Genomic DNA, 22,879 nt, shown 5'->3' with positions numbered 1-22,879 from the left:
TATACTGTGGACAATGTTTTACAGCAATAATGTTTTGTAAAGTTTTTTATTTATTTATTAACGTCGATTTACTATTTACTCCTATATGACCAAACTTCAATCTCGATATTCTTCATCTTTCCTATCGATAACGTCTTCATTGTCCAAAATGCAACTTGATTGATTGATTGATTGATTGATTGATTGATTGACTGACTTGAGGTAACTTGTTGCCACCGCTCCTATATCGAAATACAAGTTCATCGCCACATAGCCAAATAGAAATTCATCACGTCGTTCCCCCTCACGCATACTTACATCTACATCTGTGCAGTTAAACCCGGTTACATGACATTTAATGGGATATGTGTATGCGCATGTGCAAGGAATATCAACGTGGACTAAACACCTACTAAAGCAGTATCTATCTATCTATCTATCTATCTATCTATCTATCTATCTATCTATCTATCTATCTATCTATCTATCTATCTATCTATCTATCTATCTATCTATCTATCTATCTATCTATCTATCTATCTATCTATCTATCTATCTATCTATCAAGTTGTTTTGTTCACACCATTAACGATGGTCCCAATTTTTGGCAGTCGCACATTTTGCAGAGAATCCCCCCCCCCTTCTCTCTCTCTGTAATACTGCTGGGCGTCCACATGGTGGCTGTCTGATCAAGTAAAATGGATGAAATGACTTAATGGGGGCCGATCACATTGTGTACCGCTACTATCACTGCTGCCTTATCTGACAGCTGGGAGTCCCTTCTCCGCTTTGTGCGGTCCGGCGCCGTGTCGGACGCTTTCCAGCATTTCGTCGTCTTCGCCATCGCTTGACAGCGCCGTAACTTTTGCGCAAAAGGTAAGAAACGGCCGCAGCTTTGCGCATTGCCTTTTGCGTACAACACCCGCTGCGGCGTGAACCTAAAGCCGTGCTTCGCAGTTAGCTTCAACTTTTGGGAACCATGTTAACGGTCGGAGGAGGTGTGGTTGGTAAGCCAATGAATGATCCCTCTCGCTGGCTGCTGACTAGCAAGCCCTTTAGCCCGGAACAGTGCGGTCTCACTCGGCTTTTGGAGGACAAAGCGTGCGGACTGGTGAGATGAGAGCCGCCACACCACAACGCGACAGAACACGCGTCTGACAATCGTATCTGTCGCTCCAACTAAAGACAAGCTTTATTTACATGGCCATTGTCTCGTTAGGTTTCAGCAGACGAGGGGAATATAGTTAACGCCGGCAAAACAACCACTTCGTACAGTTTTGTTTTTTTTAAACAACCGTCTTGCTCAGATGTGTTATTACAATGTTATAATTACAACGGTAGAATGTTATTATTAGATCTAATAACGGATCTAACGCTATGGTTAAGCATGGTATATAGGCTATTATAGCAGGGTATGAAGTGTTGAGACCTTTACCTTTCACAGCATGCCACGGAATTTTTATGCCATGGTCGAAGTATAACCATAACCAGTTAGTCAACCAAACTGTATTCATTCATATAGCTCATTTTGTACATTAAATGCAATTTACTAAACGTAATGGTATGGCATGATCTTTCATCTCGGTCCTCTGTTCTGGATGATTGTGAGACTTGGATTAGATCATGATAGACCTAGCACAGTATATAACATAGTTTAGTGGATGATTGTGAGACTTGGATTAGATCATGATAGACCTAGTGCAGTATATAACATAGTTTAGTGGATGATTGTGAGACTTGGATTAGATCATGATAGACCCAGCACAGTATATAACATAGTTTAGTATAGTTTTCCAAGAGAAGACATCTCTTACAACGTACCGCAGTGTTCAGTAAACAGTTACTTCAGCACTGAGGTACAAGCATGATAGTAGGACAGTGTCTCATCTGCTCTTTTCTGGATGGTTGAGGGACTTTTTAAGTGAGCATGACGACATGTTTGACATTTGACCTAGCCGGCGAGGAACAGAGTCATGGACCTACGGTTGGAGAATTTGTCAGTTGATGTGAACAATCATTGAACTTCGCAGACTTACTTCTACTTCTCTGTCGTCCAGCCATACAAATACTTGGGAACCATCCTGGATGATAAACTCAGCTTTGATGCCAACACTGGTTTTATTTGTAAGAAAAAGGGCAAACCAAAGATTGTTTTTCTTAAGGAAGCGCAGAAGTTTTAATGTTTACAAGTCTCTGCCGAAAGGCTTCTCTACTTGGTGTATTGAGTCACTTTCAGCTTTCGCTATGAGTGGTTTGTTAGGTAATCTCGGTGTGCCAAACAACAACTTGCTGGGAAAAATTTGTGAATGTGTGCCGCAAAGGTGACGTGTAAATTTAAATGATCTTTGCCATCCGTACCAAGTCAGAGCCACACAGGAAGCGCAGGCCATCTTATCTGACTCTCGATCAGCGCCCTTTTACACTGTGAGGTTAATGTGCTCCCCTCGAGGTGGAGGTTTTACCACCCTAGAGGTGACACCAACGGATATGAGGGCTTTTATTCCATCAGTTATTTGCTTTTTAAACAAAATGGGACTGTGACTTTCTATTGCTTCGTTTGATTGTTCTGGTGATAAGTGACAACAGTGGCGGTGCCACTAACTGTGTACTTGTTTTTATGTGTGTATAGTACATGTCTATATTGCACAGATACCATTTTACTATTACTGACTACTTTTGTTTGCTCCTTGGGGACATTGACACTTTACTCTTCCACATTGAGCATGACATCTTTTTAACATCAAGCATGCAACAACACTTTCACAGTAAAACATCAGATGTGATTCATGACTACATGAATACGACATGAACCCCGTGATCTGGGTATCCACATGTCTTAAATCGTTTTATTCAGGGGTGCTTTATCTGGATTTCAGTGTAAACTGATGGGGGGCTTGCAATGATGATGACTACCATCATTATCTCCGTTGATGCTATTTTTTTTTCAGGGCAAGACTTGTCCACCTTTGACTGTAACTACCTATGTGCCTGAGGGTCTGACACACATCTGTTCAATGGCTGACTTGGGCTCACCCATCACCATTGTGCCTGAGGGGTTCCACTATGAAACCAAGTACATTGTGCTCAACTACCTGGGACTTCCTGCTTCTAGGTCACAGACATCTACTTCACTTCCAGGTGAAAGAAAAGTTTTTTTGTTTTTTTTAGTTCTTCTGCCTTTGCCTCCATAGTAGTGTCGCTGTCAGTCTTGTGGAGCTGAACCTGAAATGGGGAAGTTAAACTGCATTTAAGAGGAAAATATCCTTTCTCTTCCCCTGGTACGAAATACAAATGACCAGAAGGGCAAACCTTGAATGTATGCCATGTGAATGCATGATTGCATGGTATCCCTCACACATGTGCATTGACAAATATACTTCAGTCAGGAGAGACATAGTGAATGAAGTACAGATAAATGTTTATTATAACAGATGATTTGATGGAAATGAATGTATGTCAGTAAATTCTCTGGCACTTAGATGCAACGTGGAACTTTTTAATCAAGGGGCATCAGCCCTAGGCAGTAGCATAATAAATACTCCTATGGAGTCCAGATACTGGTTGGTGGTGGTGGCTGATTACTTCTGCTGAGATTGATAAGGCTGATGAAGAGATTAAACTGATGAATCTGTGAGGGCTAGCTGGTGATGGGGAGGTGGGGCGGGGTGCGCATAACAGCAGCAAGATGATAGGCTAATGGTGCAGGTGTTTCATTGTGCTATTGGATAGATGAGAACAGGTGATATGAACAGCTGATGGCTCAGTTAACAGCCCCAGAAAAGGGAAATATGAGAGATGAGAATGGCAGGATAAAATAAGAAATATAACTACAAGCTTATGCAGGCGCAAGATAGCCTTCCTAACTGAACTTTCGCAAAAGCTGTGTATACATACATGCATGCATGCATACATACATACAGAGACAGGGTGTAAGCAGACTGTTCATCAGCCCTCAAGTCCCTCATCTCATAAAACCTTTTTTTGGATGAACTATGCATGACGTAGGCATAAAAAAATGTCATTCCAAACTTTATGTGCTTGTTCAAACATGACAGTTAAGCAGCTGTCCGTGTTGACAGATGTAGTGTGTGAAGTGAAAGTCCCTATGAGCACATCCAAAGTCCCTCCATGGAAATGGCACAGTAACCTGTATTTGCAAGCAATACCAGTATCCAGAGTAGCTTGACTATAGGCCTTGTCTGAAGACCCGCATGAAAGTAACATGTCTGCTCTCCAGTTAAGATGAGACTGCGCTTCATCTGGTCTTCAGTGCCTTAGAAATTAAAGATAAAAAAAACCCCAAAAAACAGCTGTACAAGATGTGTTAAATGTTTCGTTGAAGTGATGTGGCACAGCACTTTATGTCACTTTACAAACACGGCCTCTGGAGATCCAACTGATTCAGTAAGCAGCATGTGGTATGATCTGTTGAAAAAAACGCCATGTGAAAATTGAATAACATTCATCTCATCTCATAATGTATCCATTGCATAGTTTTAATAAAATAATCCCTCTGGTTTTAGGGTGAGAAGTATAATGAAAGGCAAGGCTAGTTGACTGGAGGACCGGGTGTAGGCCAGGCATGCAAAGCGTATGCCATGCGTTTCACTTCCTCATCGCTGTGACCATCACAGGATATGAACCAAGCTGAGTTGCCCGTATGAGAGACCCTCGGGCATTCTGAGCAAGAAAAACAGAGGGAGGGGCAGAGGCAAAGAGAGAAAGGGGATTCCTCTCTATTTCCTGTCTCCTCTTTTTGTCACTTTGTGTACATGCCCGGGATGGGTGGAAAAGGGGAGATGAGGGCCTGATCCCTGCTTTCCGCCTGACCCGCTCCGAGTTCTGACAGCCTGTCATGTGCAATCACCATAGGATTACTCACACGCCAATGGGCTGGACCAAGAGAGCGTCAGGTTGGCGGTCTGGCCAGCTATGTAACTGGCTTTCTGGACTGACTGCTGAAACAACAGCCAGTCTGAGGAAAATGAACACTGAGCCTCACAGAGGGGGAATCGTTGTGTGACACAGGAAGAAGGGCTGAAATTCAGAGTCTTTGAGTGGGATGAATCCCACTCCTCCGTCTTAATGACTACTGTCAATTTTTGATTTAGCAACAAAAAAAAAAGAAGCTCCCAGAGACACAAATTGGGGGGGTCAACTCCACTTGACCCGTAATCAAAAATTATTTGTATGGGTTTTTTTTTTGGTGTTTCGTGTCTGTAGGTGTTACTGTCACATATGCTGGGGTGTTTCCAACTAAGGAGAAGAATGAAGGGGGGGGGGGCTTCCCTTGAGAGAGTAGCATGCAATGAAAGAAGTAGCTCATACACGGGGTGGTGGGGTGAACAGTGAAAAAAATCCCCTTTCCATGTTATAATAAAATGTAGGTCTCCCCCAGCAGAAGGGCTGCAAGTCAAGACGTTTCACGGATGCTTCAAGTCGGGATGTTTTGTGCTCACCTTTGTTTCCACGATGCCCATCATATGGTTACCCATGCCTCTAGCAGTGTAGATGGGTCTTGGTGTGAAGAGTTTGCTGCAGCATGAGCTGTGCATTGGTGCTTGTAATCGCGTGACTGCAGAGCTTCACTCTTGAATCATTCATTTGGAGGTCAAACAAAGTATGTTGAGGCTGAGGAGCAGTTTTGAAGAGTTTAAATCAAGAGAGGGTGGTCTTTTGAGCTGACATGTGAAATGCATACTGTTCCCTAATATATATTCCTGATCTCCAACCACTTTTTTTTTTTTTGCAAACATGTAAATTTTTGCAAGTAGGTGCATTTTGTTTGCCCCTAGCTCTAAACCAGGGAGCTCCTCTAAATATCTTAGACTCACAGTTTGGCCATATGCCTTTTCAAACACACTACCTTTGAATGGTTACACTTCTTTAAAGTAAGCCATGTACAGCAGGCTCAATTTGTGTGAGCGGTAGTCGTTTCATAGTACAGTTAGATTAAAACACTGCAGTTTCTGGGGCGTCCAGGTAGCGTAGCGGTCTATTCCTTTACCTACCAACACGGGGATTGGCAGTTTGAAGCCCTGTGTTACCTCCAGCTTGGTCGGGCATCCCTACAGACACAATTGGCCATGTCTGCAGTTGGGAAGCCGGATGTGGGTATGTGTCCTGGTTGCTGCACTAGCGCCTCCTCTGATCGATCGAGATGCCTGTTCAGGGGGAGGGGGAACTGGGGGGAATAGCATGATCCTCCCACGCGCTACATCCCCCTGGTGAAACTCCTCACTGTCAGGTGAAAAGAAGCGACTGGCAACTCCACGTGTATCGGAGGAGGCGTGGTAGTCTGCAGTCCTCCCCGGATTGGCAGAGGGGGTGGAGCAGTGACCAGGATGGCTCGGAAGAGTGGGGTAATTGGCCAAGTACAATTGGGAGAAAAAGGGTTAAAAATCAAAAAATCAAATCAAAAAAATTACCTTTTAAATTGGATATCTGGGCCTTATTATGTCCAGTTCACATTTGCTTCATTTATTTTTCATATGGGGCCCTCAAATACTCAAATAAACACAGCCAAAGCTGCCATGTATTGCAATGAATAAGCAGCTTTTTGGTTAGCTTGCCAAAGTGAACAGTGACTCCTCTTAAACAAGTCGTAATGTATTTAAACTATGTCACTGGGGGTGTATGTGAGTAAGCATGCAGCAGACAGTTGGCTGATGTGTCATGTGTTTATCTCTTTCAGGAGATGGCCGGTCCTCGGCAGTTGGAGAGGACGAGCGAGAGAGGAACAGAGTGATAAAGGGGCAGATAGAGGATGAGCTCAGATGCCTGGAAGAAGAGATTTCTGCCTGTAAGAGGGCACAATCTAACACACACACACTCCTTTAAGTCCCTGAACTAGGCCATCCATGGTATCAGTCATATTCATACATGCAGTTCTGATCTCCTGATTATAGTGCAACTCATAATGTTTGTTAATGGACAGCAACCCAATACGATACCATATTGCATATTGTAATAATGATTTTTTTTTTTTACAAATACCAAGATTTATGTTCTTCACTAGGTGTGAGAAGAATCAATGCAGTCTTCATTCAGAGTTATTTTTAATTTGCATTTGCCCCCGTTTCTGGCAGGTGAATAATCGCTATAGTTTGACTGCTCCAGCTGTCTATTATATCCCTCCTTACCGTATGATATCTGTGTTTGCAGCCTTCACCAGCACAGGTTTCGACCGGCATACATCTCTAGTATTCAGTCCAACCAACCCAGAGAACTCCATTGAAGATTGCCTTGCCACCCTGGGAGATCGGGTGGCCAGAGACCTGAGCTCACATCTAGCGGCAGCTGTACACACACTCTTCACCGGGTCAGTTCTATGCACTCGATCTCTTTTTACAAACCCTCCCAAATGTGGATGAAGCCTCTCACAGCCACGCTGATGTAGTCTGTGCTACTTTGCAATCTCGCAGATGCTTAATTGCTTACAAGTCATCAATACCCTACCGAACCAAATGTGATACATCTCACAAAGTATTACACAGGGAAATGCAGTGAGTACCAATCTAAAGTGTGCTGAGAAATGCACGTGGACAATAAGAGAAGGAACTAAGGTGACATTCCTTTCCCCTGAAAGGATTCAGTCAACATTGATGGTTTTTTTGAGTTTGTTTTTATCTCAGGGTAATGCTTCCATTCTTGCAGTCATGTAAAGTGCACAATGCTGAATTATGTAACATCTCAAATACCTTTTATCTGTTTATTCTAGACATTTTTGAGGCCACATTTTCACGGACTAGCCCTCATTTCAGATTTTCTGTGGTGCCACTTTTTTCTCTCTCTCTTGACATACTCACTGTTTCCTCATGTTAGCACTCATCGTACACCTACTCGGGTGCTGAGGGTGGTCTGAGGACCTAAATGTTCACTATATTGTCATTGCACTGTAGTCATTTTTTATATTTTGCACTATGCAAATATGTTAGTACTTTTTTCTGCATTTGAGCAGCCTCTTGAGTATTTATGCCATCAGGTGGGCTTCTTTCATGTTTTCCTTTTCGTCTAGAAAATACATACACTGAGTTATCTGTGAAGTTTGATATTATTTTGCAGGCTGCTGTCTGCTCTGGTGTTCCATAACAACGCACAGTTGTTTGTGTTTCAGTCCTCTGGAATACCAGAAATTCAGAGATACGACACTGGATGTCTCCACACACACACAGGGGGGCTGGAACAAGGTGAGGCACCATGAAGTATCTCTTCTTTTCTTTTTTTTTGCTTGCACCTGCCAGCTCCAGGTAGCCCTAGACAAGATACAAACCAAGAAATTAGCTTTCATATTTGACTTTACAGGCGGCACGGTGGCACAGTGGTTAGCGCAGTCACCTCACAGCAAGAAGGTCCTGGGTTCGAGCCCCGGGATAGTCTAACCTTGGGGGTCGTCTCGGGTTGTCCTCTTGTGGAGTTTGCATGTTCTCCCCATGTCTGTGTGGGTTTCCTCCAGGTGCTGCGATTTCCTCCCACAGTTCAAAGACATGTAGGTCAGGCGAATCGGCCACACTAAATCGTCCCTAGGTGTGTGTGTGAGCCCTGTGATGGCCTGGCAGCCTGTCCGGGGTGTCTCACCGCCTGCCGCCCCATGACTGCTGGGATAGGCTCCAGCATCCCTGAGGGTGGGATAAGCGGTATGGATAATGGATGGATGGATTTGACTTCCCCATCTCTGCTTTTTCTTATTATTTGTCCGGGCTCTACTTTGTGCTGTCCTTCCCTCTCTTCATCTCCTCTCCAATTCTTTTGGGGTTTTTTTTCCTCCTTTACCTCCTTCAAACCTCTCCTTTCCTCCTCTCTACCACAGGTGCTAGTGCCACTGGTGCTGCTCCAGATGTTGCAGAGCGAGGGCCAGCCCATGGCCACCCTGCTGCCTCTGGGAGTACGATTCCTTCAAGAGACTCATGCAGAATACATCATACTGCAAGGAGGATGGGTGAGTTAATTTATGGTGGACTGTGTATCCAGAAAACCATAGAAACATATTTGCAACCCTCTTACTTTATATTAAGTGTTATTTAATCAGAGCAAGACCAAAGTATACTTCTTTGGGAATGTGCTGCAGTCACATACAGGTTTCCTGTTCTTTTCAAATTCTCGCAAATGACAAAGGGGTTTTGTGTGGATGTGGCTGCAGAATACTCTGCATGGTCAAGGGAGAGTTGCTAAAAAGATAAAAGTATAAAATTTAAAATAGCCAGTTGAGGGCATCAGAGAGCTGACTGCACAAATGCTGCCCATCCAGAGTGCCTGTTTGTCCTGTAATAGCATATCAGCCATGATCTACAAAATATACTTAACCACAGCAAATAATGATCTATGATATAGCTTCTTTAAATGGTCTACATAATTGTAAGTGCAAAACTTTTACTGCTATGTTGCTGCTGTAGTTTTTACAATTACAAATATAGCATTTTTTATTATCCATCCATCCATTATCCAAACCACTTATTCTGCTGTCAGGGTCACAGGGATGCAGAATAACCTTTAGCTGAGTATATTCACAAAATTCTTCAGCTCCCTAGTTTTGTTTTTTTTCCATTTAAGGGTTATGCAAGTTTTATGTCTTCTGTAATTTTGTTCTTCTAAAGGAGTTAATGGATTACATTTATACAGCGCTTTATATCTAGACACCCAAAGTGCTTCACAGTGAAGGGGGAAACTCACCTCAACCACCGCCAATGTGTAGCACCCACCTGGGTGATGCATGGCAGCCATTTTGCACCAGAACACTCACCACACATCAGCTTGAGGTGGAGAGGGAGGAATCATTGAGCCAATTAAACGGGGGGGGGGGGATGATTAGGTGGCGAGATGGAGAGAGCCAGGTTGGGAATTTTGCCAGGACACCGGGGGACCCCTACTCTTTGCGATAAGTGCCATGAGATCTTTAATGACCACAGTGAGTCAGGACCTCGGTTTAACATCTCATCTGAAGTATGGCATCTCCTACAGCACAGTGTCCCCTGCTGTAGGAAGTAGTTCACTGCGTCACAGCTTGCTCCCCGTCAATGAGGTCACATCCACACCATCACATGACTTAATGTGTTAACCGCTGGCTTCATCGCCATTAACCTCACAGCCACAATGCGGACCCCCCCCCCCCCCCCGTTTTGCGGCAAAACGTGAACCTGGTGCCCTGGCTCAGAAGAAGACCACGTTCTTTTACTGCGTTTAGTCACCATGGATTAACAGATGACAGGCACGAATGACAACAGGAGAGAGAGAGGGAGATGGGAGGCATTAAGAGAGGGGGAGAGAGATAGAGAGAGCACGAAAACGGAGGGATGGTGGACGGGAGGGAGTAAGAGAGTGTATGTGGGTAGGAATGAGAGAGAGAGAGAGAGAGAGAGAGAGAGGGAGAGAGAGAGAGAGAGAGAGAGAGAGAGAGAGAGAGAGAGAGAGAGAGAGAGAGAGAGAGAGAGAGAGAGAGAGAGAGAGAGAGAGAGAGAGAGAGAGAGAGAGAGAGAGAGAGAGAGAGAGAGAGAGAGAGAGAGAGAGAGAGAGAGAGAGAGAGAGAGAGAGAGAGAGAGCAGGAGGAGCCAATGAGAGGTCCTGTGGAGCAAAGTGAAATCTCCATTAGTTTGACAGCTGCCTACCGTGCATACTTCTCCTCCCCAGCTGGCTACCTCGCTCTGCTCCTTTTTTTCTGACTCTTTCTTTCGGACTCCCTTGAGCTTTGTCAGTCTTCACTGAAGAAATCGCACGGAGTTCACAAGGATCATTCAGGTGGGATGCTTACCTTGTGTTTCTGGGGCATTAAGACAGGGTGACAGCAATAACTTGACTTTCTTAATCTGGTGTTAGCTTTTTCCCATGTGAAAGTAAGACGGGTACATGTATGAATTGATTTGTGCAGGGACTCCCGCCTGCCTTGCTGAGCACCTCCATAGAAAGTACAGTAAATGAAGGAATTGTCAACTTTTCCTTTCAATTTAAATGAATCTGTTAACCAAAATCACTGAGCCGTTCTTCATTCTTAAGTTTGTTTATTGAAGGATCTGTCACGATTCAATTTGTGTTCAGTTGAAAGAGTATGGATTAAATTTTAGAACATTGTGTCCTCTCCTCTCCTGTAATTGCGACTGTAGTGCCACACACACACACACACACACACACACACACACACACACACACACACACACACACACACACACACACACACACACAGGGGTTGGGTGTTGGGATTTGGTGTCTCCCATGATGCCTTTGTTAGATGCATCAGACTACAATAAGGATTGTGACCCTAACATTGTGTTCACTTCATTTGGCAGCAACAAAACCAACAGCTCATAAAGAGGGGGAGGGGTGCAGGACACAGGATGGGGGTGGGTAAGGGTGGGTGATCTTGACAAGGAGAAGAGAGAAGATGGTGAGTAAGCAAGTAGCCAACACAGAAAAGATTTTTTTTCTTTCGAAAAACGTGTAGTGCAAACTCAAAATGGGCTTGACATAACAAGAATTGTGCTGAATGGAGGGATATTTAACATGTAGCTCACTGTCTTGACTGCTTTGTCCCTGGCCTGTCTTTTGTCTGTCTGTATTTCTGTCCTTTGTCTGTCCCCTTAGGGGACCAGAAGGCTGTCCTTCACAATGTGACTATAAAAAGTGCTGTGTGATGGCTGACTTGTCATATCCGCCATGCTGCATTACAAAAACCTTGTTGTGTGTGTGATATAAAGTGAGTCCCGAGGCCAGGAAGTAAAACATACTCAATTCTCATTGCCATCAGACTCTAATCTTGGCAACATTCGCCAAAGAGAGAGGCACATCGAATTTGCATGTGTTGTATGTGGTCATAAGTTGATAGTCAAAACTGGAAGCAATACAATGTGAAGGCCATAAACCAAACTACTGTATAGGCCCACCCATTTGATTATGGCAGCATTGTTTGTTTGCTAGAAACAATCAGTCAGGCCATCAGCCATCATGATAGTTTAAGGGTAGGGTGTTGTGAGGCTTTCAAGGTTGGTTTATGTCAGGGCACGTCACAATTTCACCCTGTAGGGAGAGAGGAACAGCGCTTCCCCAAGTTATGTAAGCACCACATCGCCAGTGCCATGGTGAAATACAGATCCTGCTGTACTGCTGCGATGGTCAAAGAGACTGAGCAAGAGCAGAGCGCCTGTCTGCACCGAAGAAGCCCAGAAATAAACCTCATAATCCTCTAAAAACATCATCACCAGACCTACTTGAAGCCTGCAGAAACACGCCAGCGCAATAGCATGGCAGCCTGCTGCCAAGGTTATACAGGGCAACCCATCCATTTATCCATTTATTCATCCATCTACTTCTCAATGTTTTCATTTTGCACCAGTCTAGCTGCTGCCGCAGCAATATTAACGATGGCTGGAACTGAAATCGATGTCATCTGGTACAACCCGTGTAGCATAGGACAACACATAAGGGACCATGACCTTTTTGGGGGGGGGGTTGTCCTCAAGCTGGTCTCAAGGTTTTCCAAGCCAATGAATGTAGACTATTAAAACAGTAAACAACCCCGAGTTGTCAAAACACATTTGTGCTGTAGGCAATAGTGTTTGGACATGTGAATTCTAATTGTTGTTGTTTACATTGCAATGAAAAAGCTGCATTGATAAGGGAGTTAGGATCACTAAGTTTCTATATCTTGTCTTGTGTGTCCTCGTTGCATCTTCTTCACATTAACCATCCTATACTAAACGTCCTGGGATATAGCACTCCAAATGGCAGTCTTTTCTCTCAGACTTCGATCATTTATCGCTTTGTTCATCTCACAATGGAGCGGTGGACTACAGGGAGACTCTGCAAAGCAAATAGTCTGATAAAGACGTCATATATTGTTTTCTTTTGGAGCTGCAGCTGGTAAGGGTAAACCAACTTAATTGTCATGAAGCAATGGAATGAAGGGGATGTAATGATTTTCAAAGTTATTGAAATTTGAAGATGAGTGATAGTGGCATTGGAATTCCCCCCCTCTCTTTAGGTTTATTTGATCTTACAAGTTTATCAACCTTTTTGATCCCGACAGTGCACAGGGCACTGTGTCTATGTAGGATGAAGAACTAGATAAACGGTCACATCTGTTGTCTGTGTGTTCATGGTCTAACTTGTGTTTAATCTCCAATTCTTCTACCTCATACACACGCTCTGTCAGGACCAACAAATTTAAACAAACATTCATGATAACAAAAACCACAATTGATTGCATAATTAAATTTATCAAACTGCTACTGTGCTGCAGGCCATGAAGTGTTTGATCCAATCATGCACAATGCTGTCAGTCTCTCAGTATAAGTATAACCACCTACTTCCACCGTCCTGTGCTAATTAAAAGATGGTGTGGCCCCTCAAGGCTGAGACACTCATTGTAAATCAGCCTCAGCTCTACGTGATGTCCTGAGCAAGACACACTAGTTAAATCCATTGCTCTCACACACACAGACACAAGTTAATTGCACTTTGTAATAAAAAGGATCATTATATCCGCAAATCACTTTGGTAAAAATTATGTTTTCATTTGATTAATTTAATGTGCAGTGATGGAGAGGTTGATAAATAGCTAAGTAACACTCAGGGCCATGGCTTACTCAGCAAACTAACAGCTGCTTACTGAGGCTTTACTGAGCAGCCCGGTGCCAGTGTGAGCTCTATCATTATCAGACAGCTAGGAGCAGTGATGACATAATCTTCATAAATTTAAAGACTTCTATCTATAGAAGAAACACTTTATACACTCCCAGTACACACATGGTAGCACGTTAGCAGATGTTCAATGGGATTAGAGTCTGGGATTTGGCTAGAGCTTGGACAATATATCGACATCAATATTGTGATTTGAGACTAATTGTAGTCTGGGATTTTGGTTATGGTAATATCTTCATGTAACTTAAATGTTGTCATTCCCTGGTCTTAAAGGCTGTATTGCAGTAAAGAGATAACATTTTCTGAACTCATTCGACTGTTTAAGCTGAGTGAAATGAACCATCCACACCTCTACCTGCTTGGTCATCACATCCACATAACCAGTGATCATTTTTCAAAATATTTTTGTGAGTAAATATTTTATGAACGTACCAGTAGTCACCCATGAAATATTGTCTCATCCATAGAGGTATTGGGTCAAAAATATTGTGATAATTAATTTTGTAAGTGTCACCCAGCCCTAGCTTTGGCTGTTCCATTCCAGAACATTAACCTCCATTTTTCAGCGCCTTAGTAGTTTCTGCTGTGTGCTTTGGGACATTATCCTGTTAGAAAATGAATCTTGGCCTTGATGCAGATGTTTTGCTGACTGAAACAGGTTCACCTCGAGAATTTGACTGTTTGTTTCCATCCGTTTTGTCTTTAATGACAAAAAGCTCTCCAGTCGCTCCTGCTGATGAGCAGCCCCATAGCGTGATGCTGCCACCACCATGCTCGACACTAAGGGAGGGTGCTATTCTAGGTGTTGGGCTGTATTTGGTTTGATGTCAGGCCAAAGAGTTCTACTTCAGTTTCATCAGATCACGCAATTTTCTTCCAGAAGGTCTCAGATTTTGTTACATGGCTTCCAGCAAACTTGCGGTGTGACTTAATGTTGGTCTTTCTCAGAAGCAGCTCCCTCAATTTGGCTGGTTTCTTGATCCTTTCTCTGAAAATTGCCCATTTTAGGCCCAATCTTGGTAGTGTCTGGGTTATGATGTATTTCTCCCCATTTTATTACGATGGACTTTATAGTGTTTCTAGGAGGGTTCAAAGCCTTGCCTTTTTTTCTTTTTTTTTTCTGGTAAAAAAAAATGTATGTATGTATGCATGTATATAATGTGTATGTTTGCGCATACATGCATGCAAAAACACATTATGTAAATGCATGCATGCATGCATGCATGTATGGAATCGTGCATGCATGTGCAAAAACGTGTACATGCATACACACATGCATGTAGCCATGCATGTATGTACATGTATGTACATGGATACATGCATGCACAAACTCACACATTTTGTTTTACAAAATAAAGGCAAGGCTTTGAACCCTCTTAGAGACACTAAGTCTATTGTAACAAAATGGGAAATAATATGGCACAACCCAGATACTATCAAGTGTGTGTGTGTATGTGTCCCCTGAAACAGTTGTTGATGTATGAAATGTATTTGTTTAAGATCCAATAGTTGACCAAGTGTGGCAGTCGTGCTTGAATACCTCTCATAGTAACATGTACATGTTACAACTACAGGACATTTCTGAGTGCAAGCTACCACCTGGTTGTAGTACCTTCTACCACAGTGACACACCATTGTTTAATTCCAACAAGGGGTAAAATGGGGGTAAACAGTCATAGTATACATTTTAGTCTTAAGGGAGGGGCGGTTTTCCTCCTTTGGCAGGAATGTGTGTGTGTGTTGTCAGTGTTGGTTTGTCTTGGGGCAAGGGTGGGGAACCGTGGAACATGACTGATGGGATAACAACGCCCTGAAATAATGTGCCAGTCCAATAATGTGCTATACGCATGAGTGAAGACAACGACGAAACCTGTAGAAAGAGGAAAACGTTGCAGGAGTCAGTTAGCAAAAGGTAGGACTTCACAGCGCACTGTCTTCTCAGGCATGTTCTGTCTCGATCAGGCTGCTTCTGTTTTGTATCGTTATCACATTGGGTTTAATGGATACCGGATGCTAAAAATGCATGTTCCTTCATATTATGAAACCTGTGTGTATTATCATTCAGTGTACAATTAATGGTGCTGTTTCGGGCATTTGGTTAGATAGCAATACCAGATATTGGTGTAATGGGTATTTCACCTAGTGATTGCTTACCTTGTGGTCAGGACTGGGCAGTTAGTCACTATTGTTAATCGTCTTTCATGGTTATCGTATTGGGAAGAAATTTGGATATTACTATATTGTGAGTCACAATTTTCTCTTCTAAATTAATGATAACAAGAATCTCTCGCCTAAAACTTATCCAAAAAAAATTAGGTCTGAAATATTATTATTTGAGTGTTATTTTAAATCTAGTTTTGGCTGGATATACTTTACATAACCACACAGTTCAATGTGATGAACTTCAGCCGGTTTCTTAAAAAGGGTGCACATGTGGGCAGATATGATGTATATCAATGTCGTGTAAAATTCCCCACGATTGTTGTGATGATAATCTTTCCCATATTGCTCAGCACTGCTCATGACACCTAAATGCGCTTTGGATAAAAGTGCCCAAAAGGTGTATATTATGTTGCATGGGCAGTGAGTCCCAGTCAGCTTAAACGCTGTACTGGGACTAACATCAGGGCCCAGAGTGGTTTTCCTCTTCAGCCAGACACCAGGAAGGATCAAAGTGGCATGAGGATCCATTTTCACTGTACCCAAACTGAATCATAAACCAGCTCCGGTGGCTTCCTCTCCACACGGCTGACCTGTTGTATTTTATCTAATCGCTGAGCGGGTTGGATCATGAGAATTTTTTTTTTTTTAATACAAATAAATTGTGGCTCTCCCGCATGCAAATCAGCTTAGGGAGAAAGTAAATGCCGAGTAGAGATGGACCGCATAGATTTAATCCCCTGGCTGCCCGTCTGTCTCTGGGGACGCAGCTGGGATGCGGCACGCAGTGAATGTCCTTCTAAGGAAAATCACCTATGAAACATAAAGTTGCCATTGAGTCAGTGGTAATTTACATAGATACACTAATGTTTCTGTTCATAGTTAAATGGGCAGTGGTAAGCATGCCAATTGAGGGTCATTTCAGGCACTCTCAAATAGGTGTTCTGTGCTCACATAAGCCAGATATGTAAAATTTCAGATAACCCAACATGCACAGTTGAAATGCATTGGGGAAGGATGGTCAAGAGATTAACATGGCAGTGCATCATCTTGTTTGCAAGAGAGGCGTGACCGAGTTGAGGCTGGTTTGGTCAGTGTTGCTTTGGAGTTATTCTCTGCTGTCAGATATGTTTTGTCAGCCCCTCCACCCACAGCTCTTCAACCTCCTGTGAGACACATGCCTCTGCCCGTCTCTCTGGGTCAATCTGGTCGGATCAGGACACAAAAGCGGTGCGACTCCAGTCTTGCAGATCTCACTTCCCTGTCCGCCCTCAGCTTGACTGTGTACAAATCCCCTGGCTGCTGCCCGTCATTGTTGGGAAAGGAAATAACTACCACAACTCAGACACACAGAAATTGAAAGTTTGGCTGTTATTCAAAGTCTTGTCTTGAAAAGTGAGTCTTCGAAAGGAGAGATTCAATCTTTGCCTTTGCTTAGTGTGCCACGATTAAAAAACACGGGGATCGCTGGTTTGAATCCCCGTGTTACCTCTGGCTCGGTCGGGCATCCCTACAGACAATTGGCCGTGTCTGCGGGTGGAAAGCCGGATGTGGGTATGTGTCCTGGTCGCTGCACTAGCGCCTCCTCTCGTCGGTCGGGGCACCTGTTCAGGGGGAAGGGGGAACTGGGGGAAATAGCGTGAGCCTCCCATGCGCTACGTCCCCCTGGCGAAAATTCTCACTGTCGAAGCGGCTGGCGACTCCACATGTATCGGAGGAGGCATGTGGTAGTCTGCAGACCTCCCTGGATCGGCAAAGGGGGTGGAGCAGAGACCGGGAAGGCTCGGAAGAGTGGGGTAATTGGCCGGATACAATTAGAGAGAAAATAAAAAAGGATTTGTGCCAGAATGTATTGTTGTGATATGATGGAAGATAAGAGTGAGCACAGGGACCAAGATGAAAGTTGTTGAAGCCTGAACTCGGGGAGCTGCTGAGCTGTTTGAGTGCAGCCCAGATAGCAGACACATTTGGGCCTAATCTCGGGCACTTTTGGTACTTACGGCTCAGTTACGGCACTGGCAACTGTTGTGTGGGCCAGACGTGGCCCAAATGTCATAAGCCAGGCCTGACTTGGGTCCGGCAAGTGTTGTGTGGGCCAGATGTGGCCCAAATGTAATGAACCGGGCTTGACTTGGGTTACAGCATATACTATGTGGGCCAGATGTGGCCCAATGTGGCCCAAGTGTGGCTGAGTTGAGGCAGCCGCACTCACCATGAGTCAATGCCGTCATTCAAGGCCAAATGATAACTGCAGAAAACTGCAATGTTATAAAATATGTTATAAAAATGTTATAAAAAGATGACTGCAGATGTGGGCCATATTTGGGTCAAAGATTCTTTGCTATCTGAGAGCGCTTGAAGGCTGGAGAAAATTGATATCATAAAAGATGCAAGCAGCCATCAACAACAGCATCATCTTCCAGCCTCTGTGGTTATCCAGTGTTTGAAATGAAATTAACGTCGAGGCTTGTGCGCCTACCTACTAGCGAGCATGTGATGTCGTGTGACTCTTCTTCCTCTATGCTCATGTGCACGTTAACTCCTGTCTTATTTGACAGGCACTCCTTGCCTGTATTGATATTGCACTGTGTGCTGTATAAGTGCTGTGTGACATTGTACCTGCAATAGAAAAAGCACAAGCTAATCATTATTTGCTTGTGGTAATGGGTGTCCTTACTATCAACATACTTCTGTTTCTTGTTGTACTGAGTGTGAAAATGGCAAATTGGCTTAGCATCGAAGTTAACTGTTGATGCCCAGAGGCTGAGTATGTACACAGGTTGTCATTGGATTGAATTGACAAATTATCACAGAAAGTTGAGCTGTGTGTCACTGAATAAACTGACTATTATTAGGTATTGATCAGGGGTCATCTCACATACTGCCTCTTTTCCTGGTTTGTTGGGTGATTATCTACCACTAGATGGCAGGGAAGGCAAGCAGTGTGTGTTAAGTAATTTAAAAAAGGAGGTTGTCAAACTGGTGGTACATTGGTCACAGAGGACCACATTGAAAACCACTTGTTTATGGTATTTAGTGGCATACGTTCCTGCAATTTGTAACACACAGTAAAACTAAATGTAATTGGTTTAAGGTTCAGAAATGGATTTTATGCTTCTGGGTTAGGTTTGTCAAATGTAGGTTCCAACTGCCCACAACCCTGAGTAAGGATAAGCGGTTTGGATAATGGATGGAAGGGTTCCGACTGACTTTGATATTTTGGTGATTTATTTGTTTCTTAATCTGAATACAGCCCAAGTAGCTTTATTTTCTCGTTTTTTATTCTGGCTGGACAGAATCGCTGTTATTAATATTCAATACTTAAACCATGTAGGGAAAACATTGACTAGATGTAAAAGAATTAATTGCAAAAAATGTTAGGTTATACTGTGATGTATTGTGATACGGTACAAACCTCTATCTAATAGTCATTGATGGACATCAAATAGGTGAGATGTTAGCATGTTCATTATGTGGAAGTCCCAGTGAGCAAAGACACAATAACCATTCCCAGGAAAGGACATTGATACACTTGCATATTGGTTTCATTTTTGATCTCACTGTGTCGTGTCTCAGATGAACTGTGATGTGGTTTTGATCTGCTTGATTAAACTACAAATGGAACACAGTTGTGCTTATCTCCATCACAATATAGTATCTCTGTTTCAGCTGTTCAAGGACCAGCTCTATGTGCCAATGTCTTAGATGCTTGTGTGTGTGTGTGTGTGTGTGTGTGTGTGTGTGTGTGCGCACATATGCATGTGTGTGCATGTGTTTTGTTTTGCAGGCCAAATAAATGCAGGGCAAATGATGCTGCTGTGGTGTTTCAAATTTCCATGTCAGCATTGCCATATTCTTTCTGTTACTGGTCCATGTAAACTGATCCAATTGTTAAATATATCTATAATGTTTTAAGCAAGCGCTGCATGTTTTAATACTGTTTCTGCCTGTGTCTGTCCCCTTCAGGGTAGAGTATTTAACCTCGAGGAAAGCGAAGAACAAGTGGTGGTCATCGCTGAGGACAGCAACGACATCTACATCCTGTCGGGAGAGCAGCACCCTGACCAGCTCAGCCCGCCCTCCTCGCTGCTCTGCACTGGAGACAGCGGTAGCGGGACATCCTCTTGGCAGACGGAAAGCTTACCTGTGTCTCTGGTCGGTCACGAGTCTTGGGCACAGGTCGGTATGATGGACCCTGAAGACGTCAAGAGCCTGGACAGTAACGACGGTGTGGCCCTGGCTGAGGAGCGCAGCGAAAACAACTCTTCGAACTCGGACATCGTTCATGTAGAGCGCGAGGAGGCTGAGCTGCTGGAGGAGAGTGGCGAAGTGGGAGCCATGGAGGCACCTGAGCTTCAGGAAAGCATGATGAGCGTTCTCGGGACAGAGAGCGAGTTGGCCGAGCTCAGGGCAGAGTTAAGGGACCAGACCTTGTCTCTCCCAGCGCCATCTGAGGCTGATTCCACCGCCCCAGCCTCCCTGGTCTCATTAGAGGAACCCGTTGTTATAGAGATGCCTGCAAGCTTGTCGGTAGAATCTTCTCTCGCCTCCTCAGAACCAGAACCATCTTCCCGGGCTCTCAAAGCAGCCACTGATCCCCTTGCTGAACCAGAACCCACGGCACCGTTATCTGTTCCTGCAACTGAGCCTGACCCTGAGCCGGAGCCTGTTGCTACCGCCACCCCTGAATCTATCAAGATGGTACCTACATCTTCATCCCTGATCCCCCCTCCCACAGCACCAGCACCCACCCTGGAAGCAAATCCTGAACCTCAAAACCAGTCTGAGCTGGAACCAGAGGAGCCCCAGCTGGAACCAGAGACTTTGGCACAACTGGACGATTTACCCATACAGGCAGCATCCTTCGCCCCAGAGGCTACTGAGCCCACTGTGGAGGCCCTGGCTGAGGAGCCCGCTGTCCAGACGGAGCCTGAGCCAGCATCAGAGCTCCCAATTCTGCTGTATGGAGGTGCTGCCCTGGTGGCCCTAGCTGCTGTGGTGGCATGTGGTACCCTGACCTACAGGAGAAAGTAGAATAAAGTTTCTTCCTCCACCCTCAGGGGGAAGGTCCATTCAAGAGGATGCAACATTACAGGACGCTGAGATAGGGGGAAAATTGTTCAGTCAGTTTAATGGGTTTCTCTTCTGACAAATTTCTGTCGACATCGTGGTTTTCAGGCTGCATTTCTATCTACAGTGCTTTTGAATGTTTCAAATCTGTGAATGCATCCCCCTGAGATCCCCACAATCCCCTCGACCTCATCTCATCTCAGGCTTACAGCCATGACCCCTGCCTATCTACCCTCACAGCAACCCACCAAGCAAGCACAAATGAAGGAGTTAATCCTCACTATGATTTTGTTTTTCCTTCTCCTTCAGTTTTCTCATATTCAATTTACATTTTAGTCCACAACCCTCAGTTGTTGACTAGTTCTTTTCCTCTCAAGCTGCTAAGTGTTATAGACTGTTCTCTCTCTTGCCCATTTCAGTTTTTGTCATCTCTAATTCTTATTTCAGGGGTGTTTTTCTTTTGTGCAAGGTAATTCAGCAGAATAAAAAGTTGCATTACAGCATGCTCTCTCTTGACGGGGCCTCAGCTGTTGATGTGTGCTGTGGGACTTTAAAGTTTCCTACATATATATATATATATATATATATATATATATATATACACTACCGTTCAAAAGTTTGGGATCACCCAAACAATTTCGTGTTTTCCATGAAAAGTCACACTTATTCACCACCATATGTTGTGAAATGAATAGAAAATAGAGTCAAGACATTGACAAGGTTAGAAATAATGATTTGTATTTGAAATAAGATTTTTTTTACATCAAACTTTGCTTTCGTCAAAGAATCCTCCATTTGCAGCAATTACAGCATTGCAGACCTTTGGCATTCTAGCTGTTAATTTGTTGAGGTAATCTGGAGAAATTGCACCCCACGCTTCCAGAAGCAGCTCCCACAAGTTGGATTGGTTGGATGGGCACTTCTTGGAGCAGATTGAGTTTCTGGAGCATCACATTTGTGGGGTCAATTAAACGCTCAAAATGGCCAGAAAAAGAGAACTTTCATCTGAAACTCGACAGTCTATTCTTGTTCTTAGAAATGAAGGCTATTCCATGCGAGAAATTGCTAAGAAATTGAAGATTTCCTACACCGGTGTGTACTACTCCCTTCAGAGGACAGCACAAACAGGCTCTAACAGGTACTATTTAATGAAGATGCCAGTTGGGGACCTGTGAGGCGTCTGTTTCTCAAACTAGAGACTCTAATGTACTTATCTTCTTGCTCAGTTGTGCAACGCGGCCTCCCACTTCTTTTTCTACTCTGGTTAGAGCCTGTTTGTGCTGTCCTCTGAAGGGAGTAGTACACACCGGTGTAGGAAATCTTCAATTTCTTAGCAATTTCTCGCATGGAATAGCCTTCATTTCTAAGAACAAGAATAGACTGTCGAGTTTCAGATGAAAGTTCTCTTTTTCTGGCCATTTTGAGCGTTTAATTGACCCCACAAATGTGATGCTCCAGAAACTCAATCTGCTCAAAGAAGTGCCCATCCAACCAATCCAACTTGTGGGAGCTGCTTCTGGAAGCGTGGGGTGCAATTTCTCCAGATTACCTCAACAAATTAACAGCTAGAATGCCAAAGGTCTGCAATGCTGTAATTGCTGCAAATGGAGGATTCTTTGACGAAAGCAAAGTTTGATGTAAAAAAAATCTTATTTCAAATACAAATCATTATTTCTAACCTTGTCAATGTCTTGACTCTATTTTCTATTCATTTCACAACATATGGTGGTGAATAAGTGTGACTTTTCATGGAAAACACAAAATTGTTTGGGTGATCCCAAACTTTTGAACGGTAGTGTATATATATATATATATATATATATATATACTACTACTACTACATTCGGCTGCTCCCGTTAGGGGTCGCCACAGCGGATCATCCGTTTCATATATATATATAGCGTTTTTCTGAAACTGTCAATAGTGTTATAAGTGCTCAACTTATGAGGAGCGGAATATCAACATAATCGACTGGTTAACGTTGTCGCCCGCGGTGCAGGAGATACGGGTTCGCGTCCCAGCTGTGGTGGTTCCCGAGTGTCCC

At 43.7% G+C, this 22,879-nt stretch overlaps 1 protein-coding gene across 1 annotated transcript; it reads left to right on the top strand.

Annotated features, from left to right (window-relative positions):
- The first annotated feature begins 843 nt into the window (after nt 1-843).
- bcl2l13 (BCL2 like 13) lies at nt 844-21,322 on the top strand. Its single transcript, XM_056282402.1, has 7 exons — nt 844-855; nt 2,928-3,117; nt 6,674-6,781; nt 7,144-7,300; nt 8,096-8,168; nt 8,789-8,917; nt 19,732-21,322. Exons 2-7 carry the CDS (start codon nt 2,994-2,996, stop codon nt 20,797-20,799), a joined length of 1,659 nt encoding a protein of 552 aa, XP_056138377.1. The 5' UTR covers nt 844-855; nt 2,928-2,993; the 3' UTR covers nt 20,800-21,322.
- Nucleotides 21,323-22,879: the final 1,557 nt, after the last annotated feature.

This window comes from Lampris incognitus, chromosome 6, assembly GCF_029633865.1.
Source record: "Lampris incognitus isolate fLamInc1 chromosome 6, fLamInc1.hap2, whole genome shotgun sequence".
Taxonomy (NCBI): domain Eukaryota; kingdom Metazoa; phylum Chordata; class Actinopteri; order Lampriformes; family Lampridae; genus Lampris; species Lampris incognitus.
This window is presented reverse-complemented; position numbering and strand designations above follow the sequence as displayed.

Bases quoted from the DNA above. Each gene is read 5' to 3' on its own strand.
- bcl2l13 (XM_056282402.1), top strand. From the start codon at position 2,994: ATGGCTGACTTGGGCTCACCCATCACCATTGTGCCTGAGGGGTTCCAC. The intron at 3,118-6,673 runs GTGAAAGAAAAG...TATCTCTTTCAG, and splicing joins GACATCTACTTCACTTCCAG to GAGATGGCCGGTCCTCGGCA. The intron at 7,301-8,095 runs GTCAGTTCTATG...TTTGTGTTTCAG, and splicing joins GTACACACACTCTTCACCGG to TCCTCTGGAATACCAGAAAT.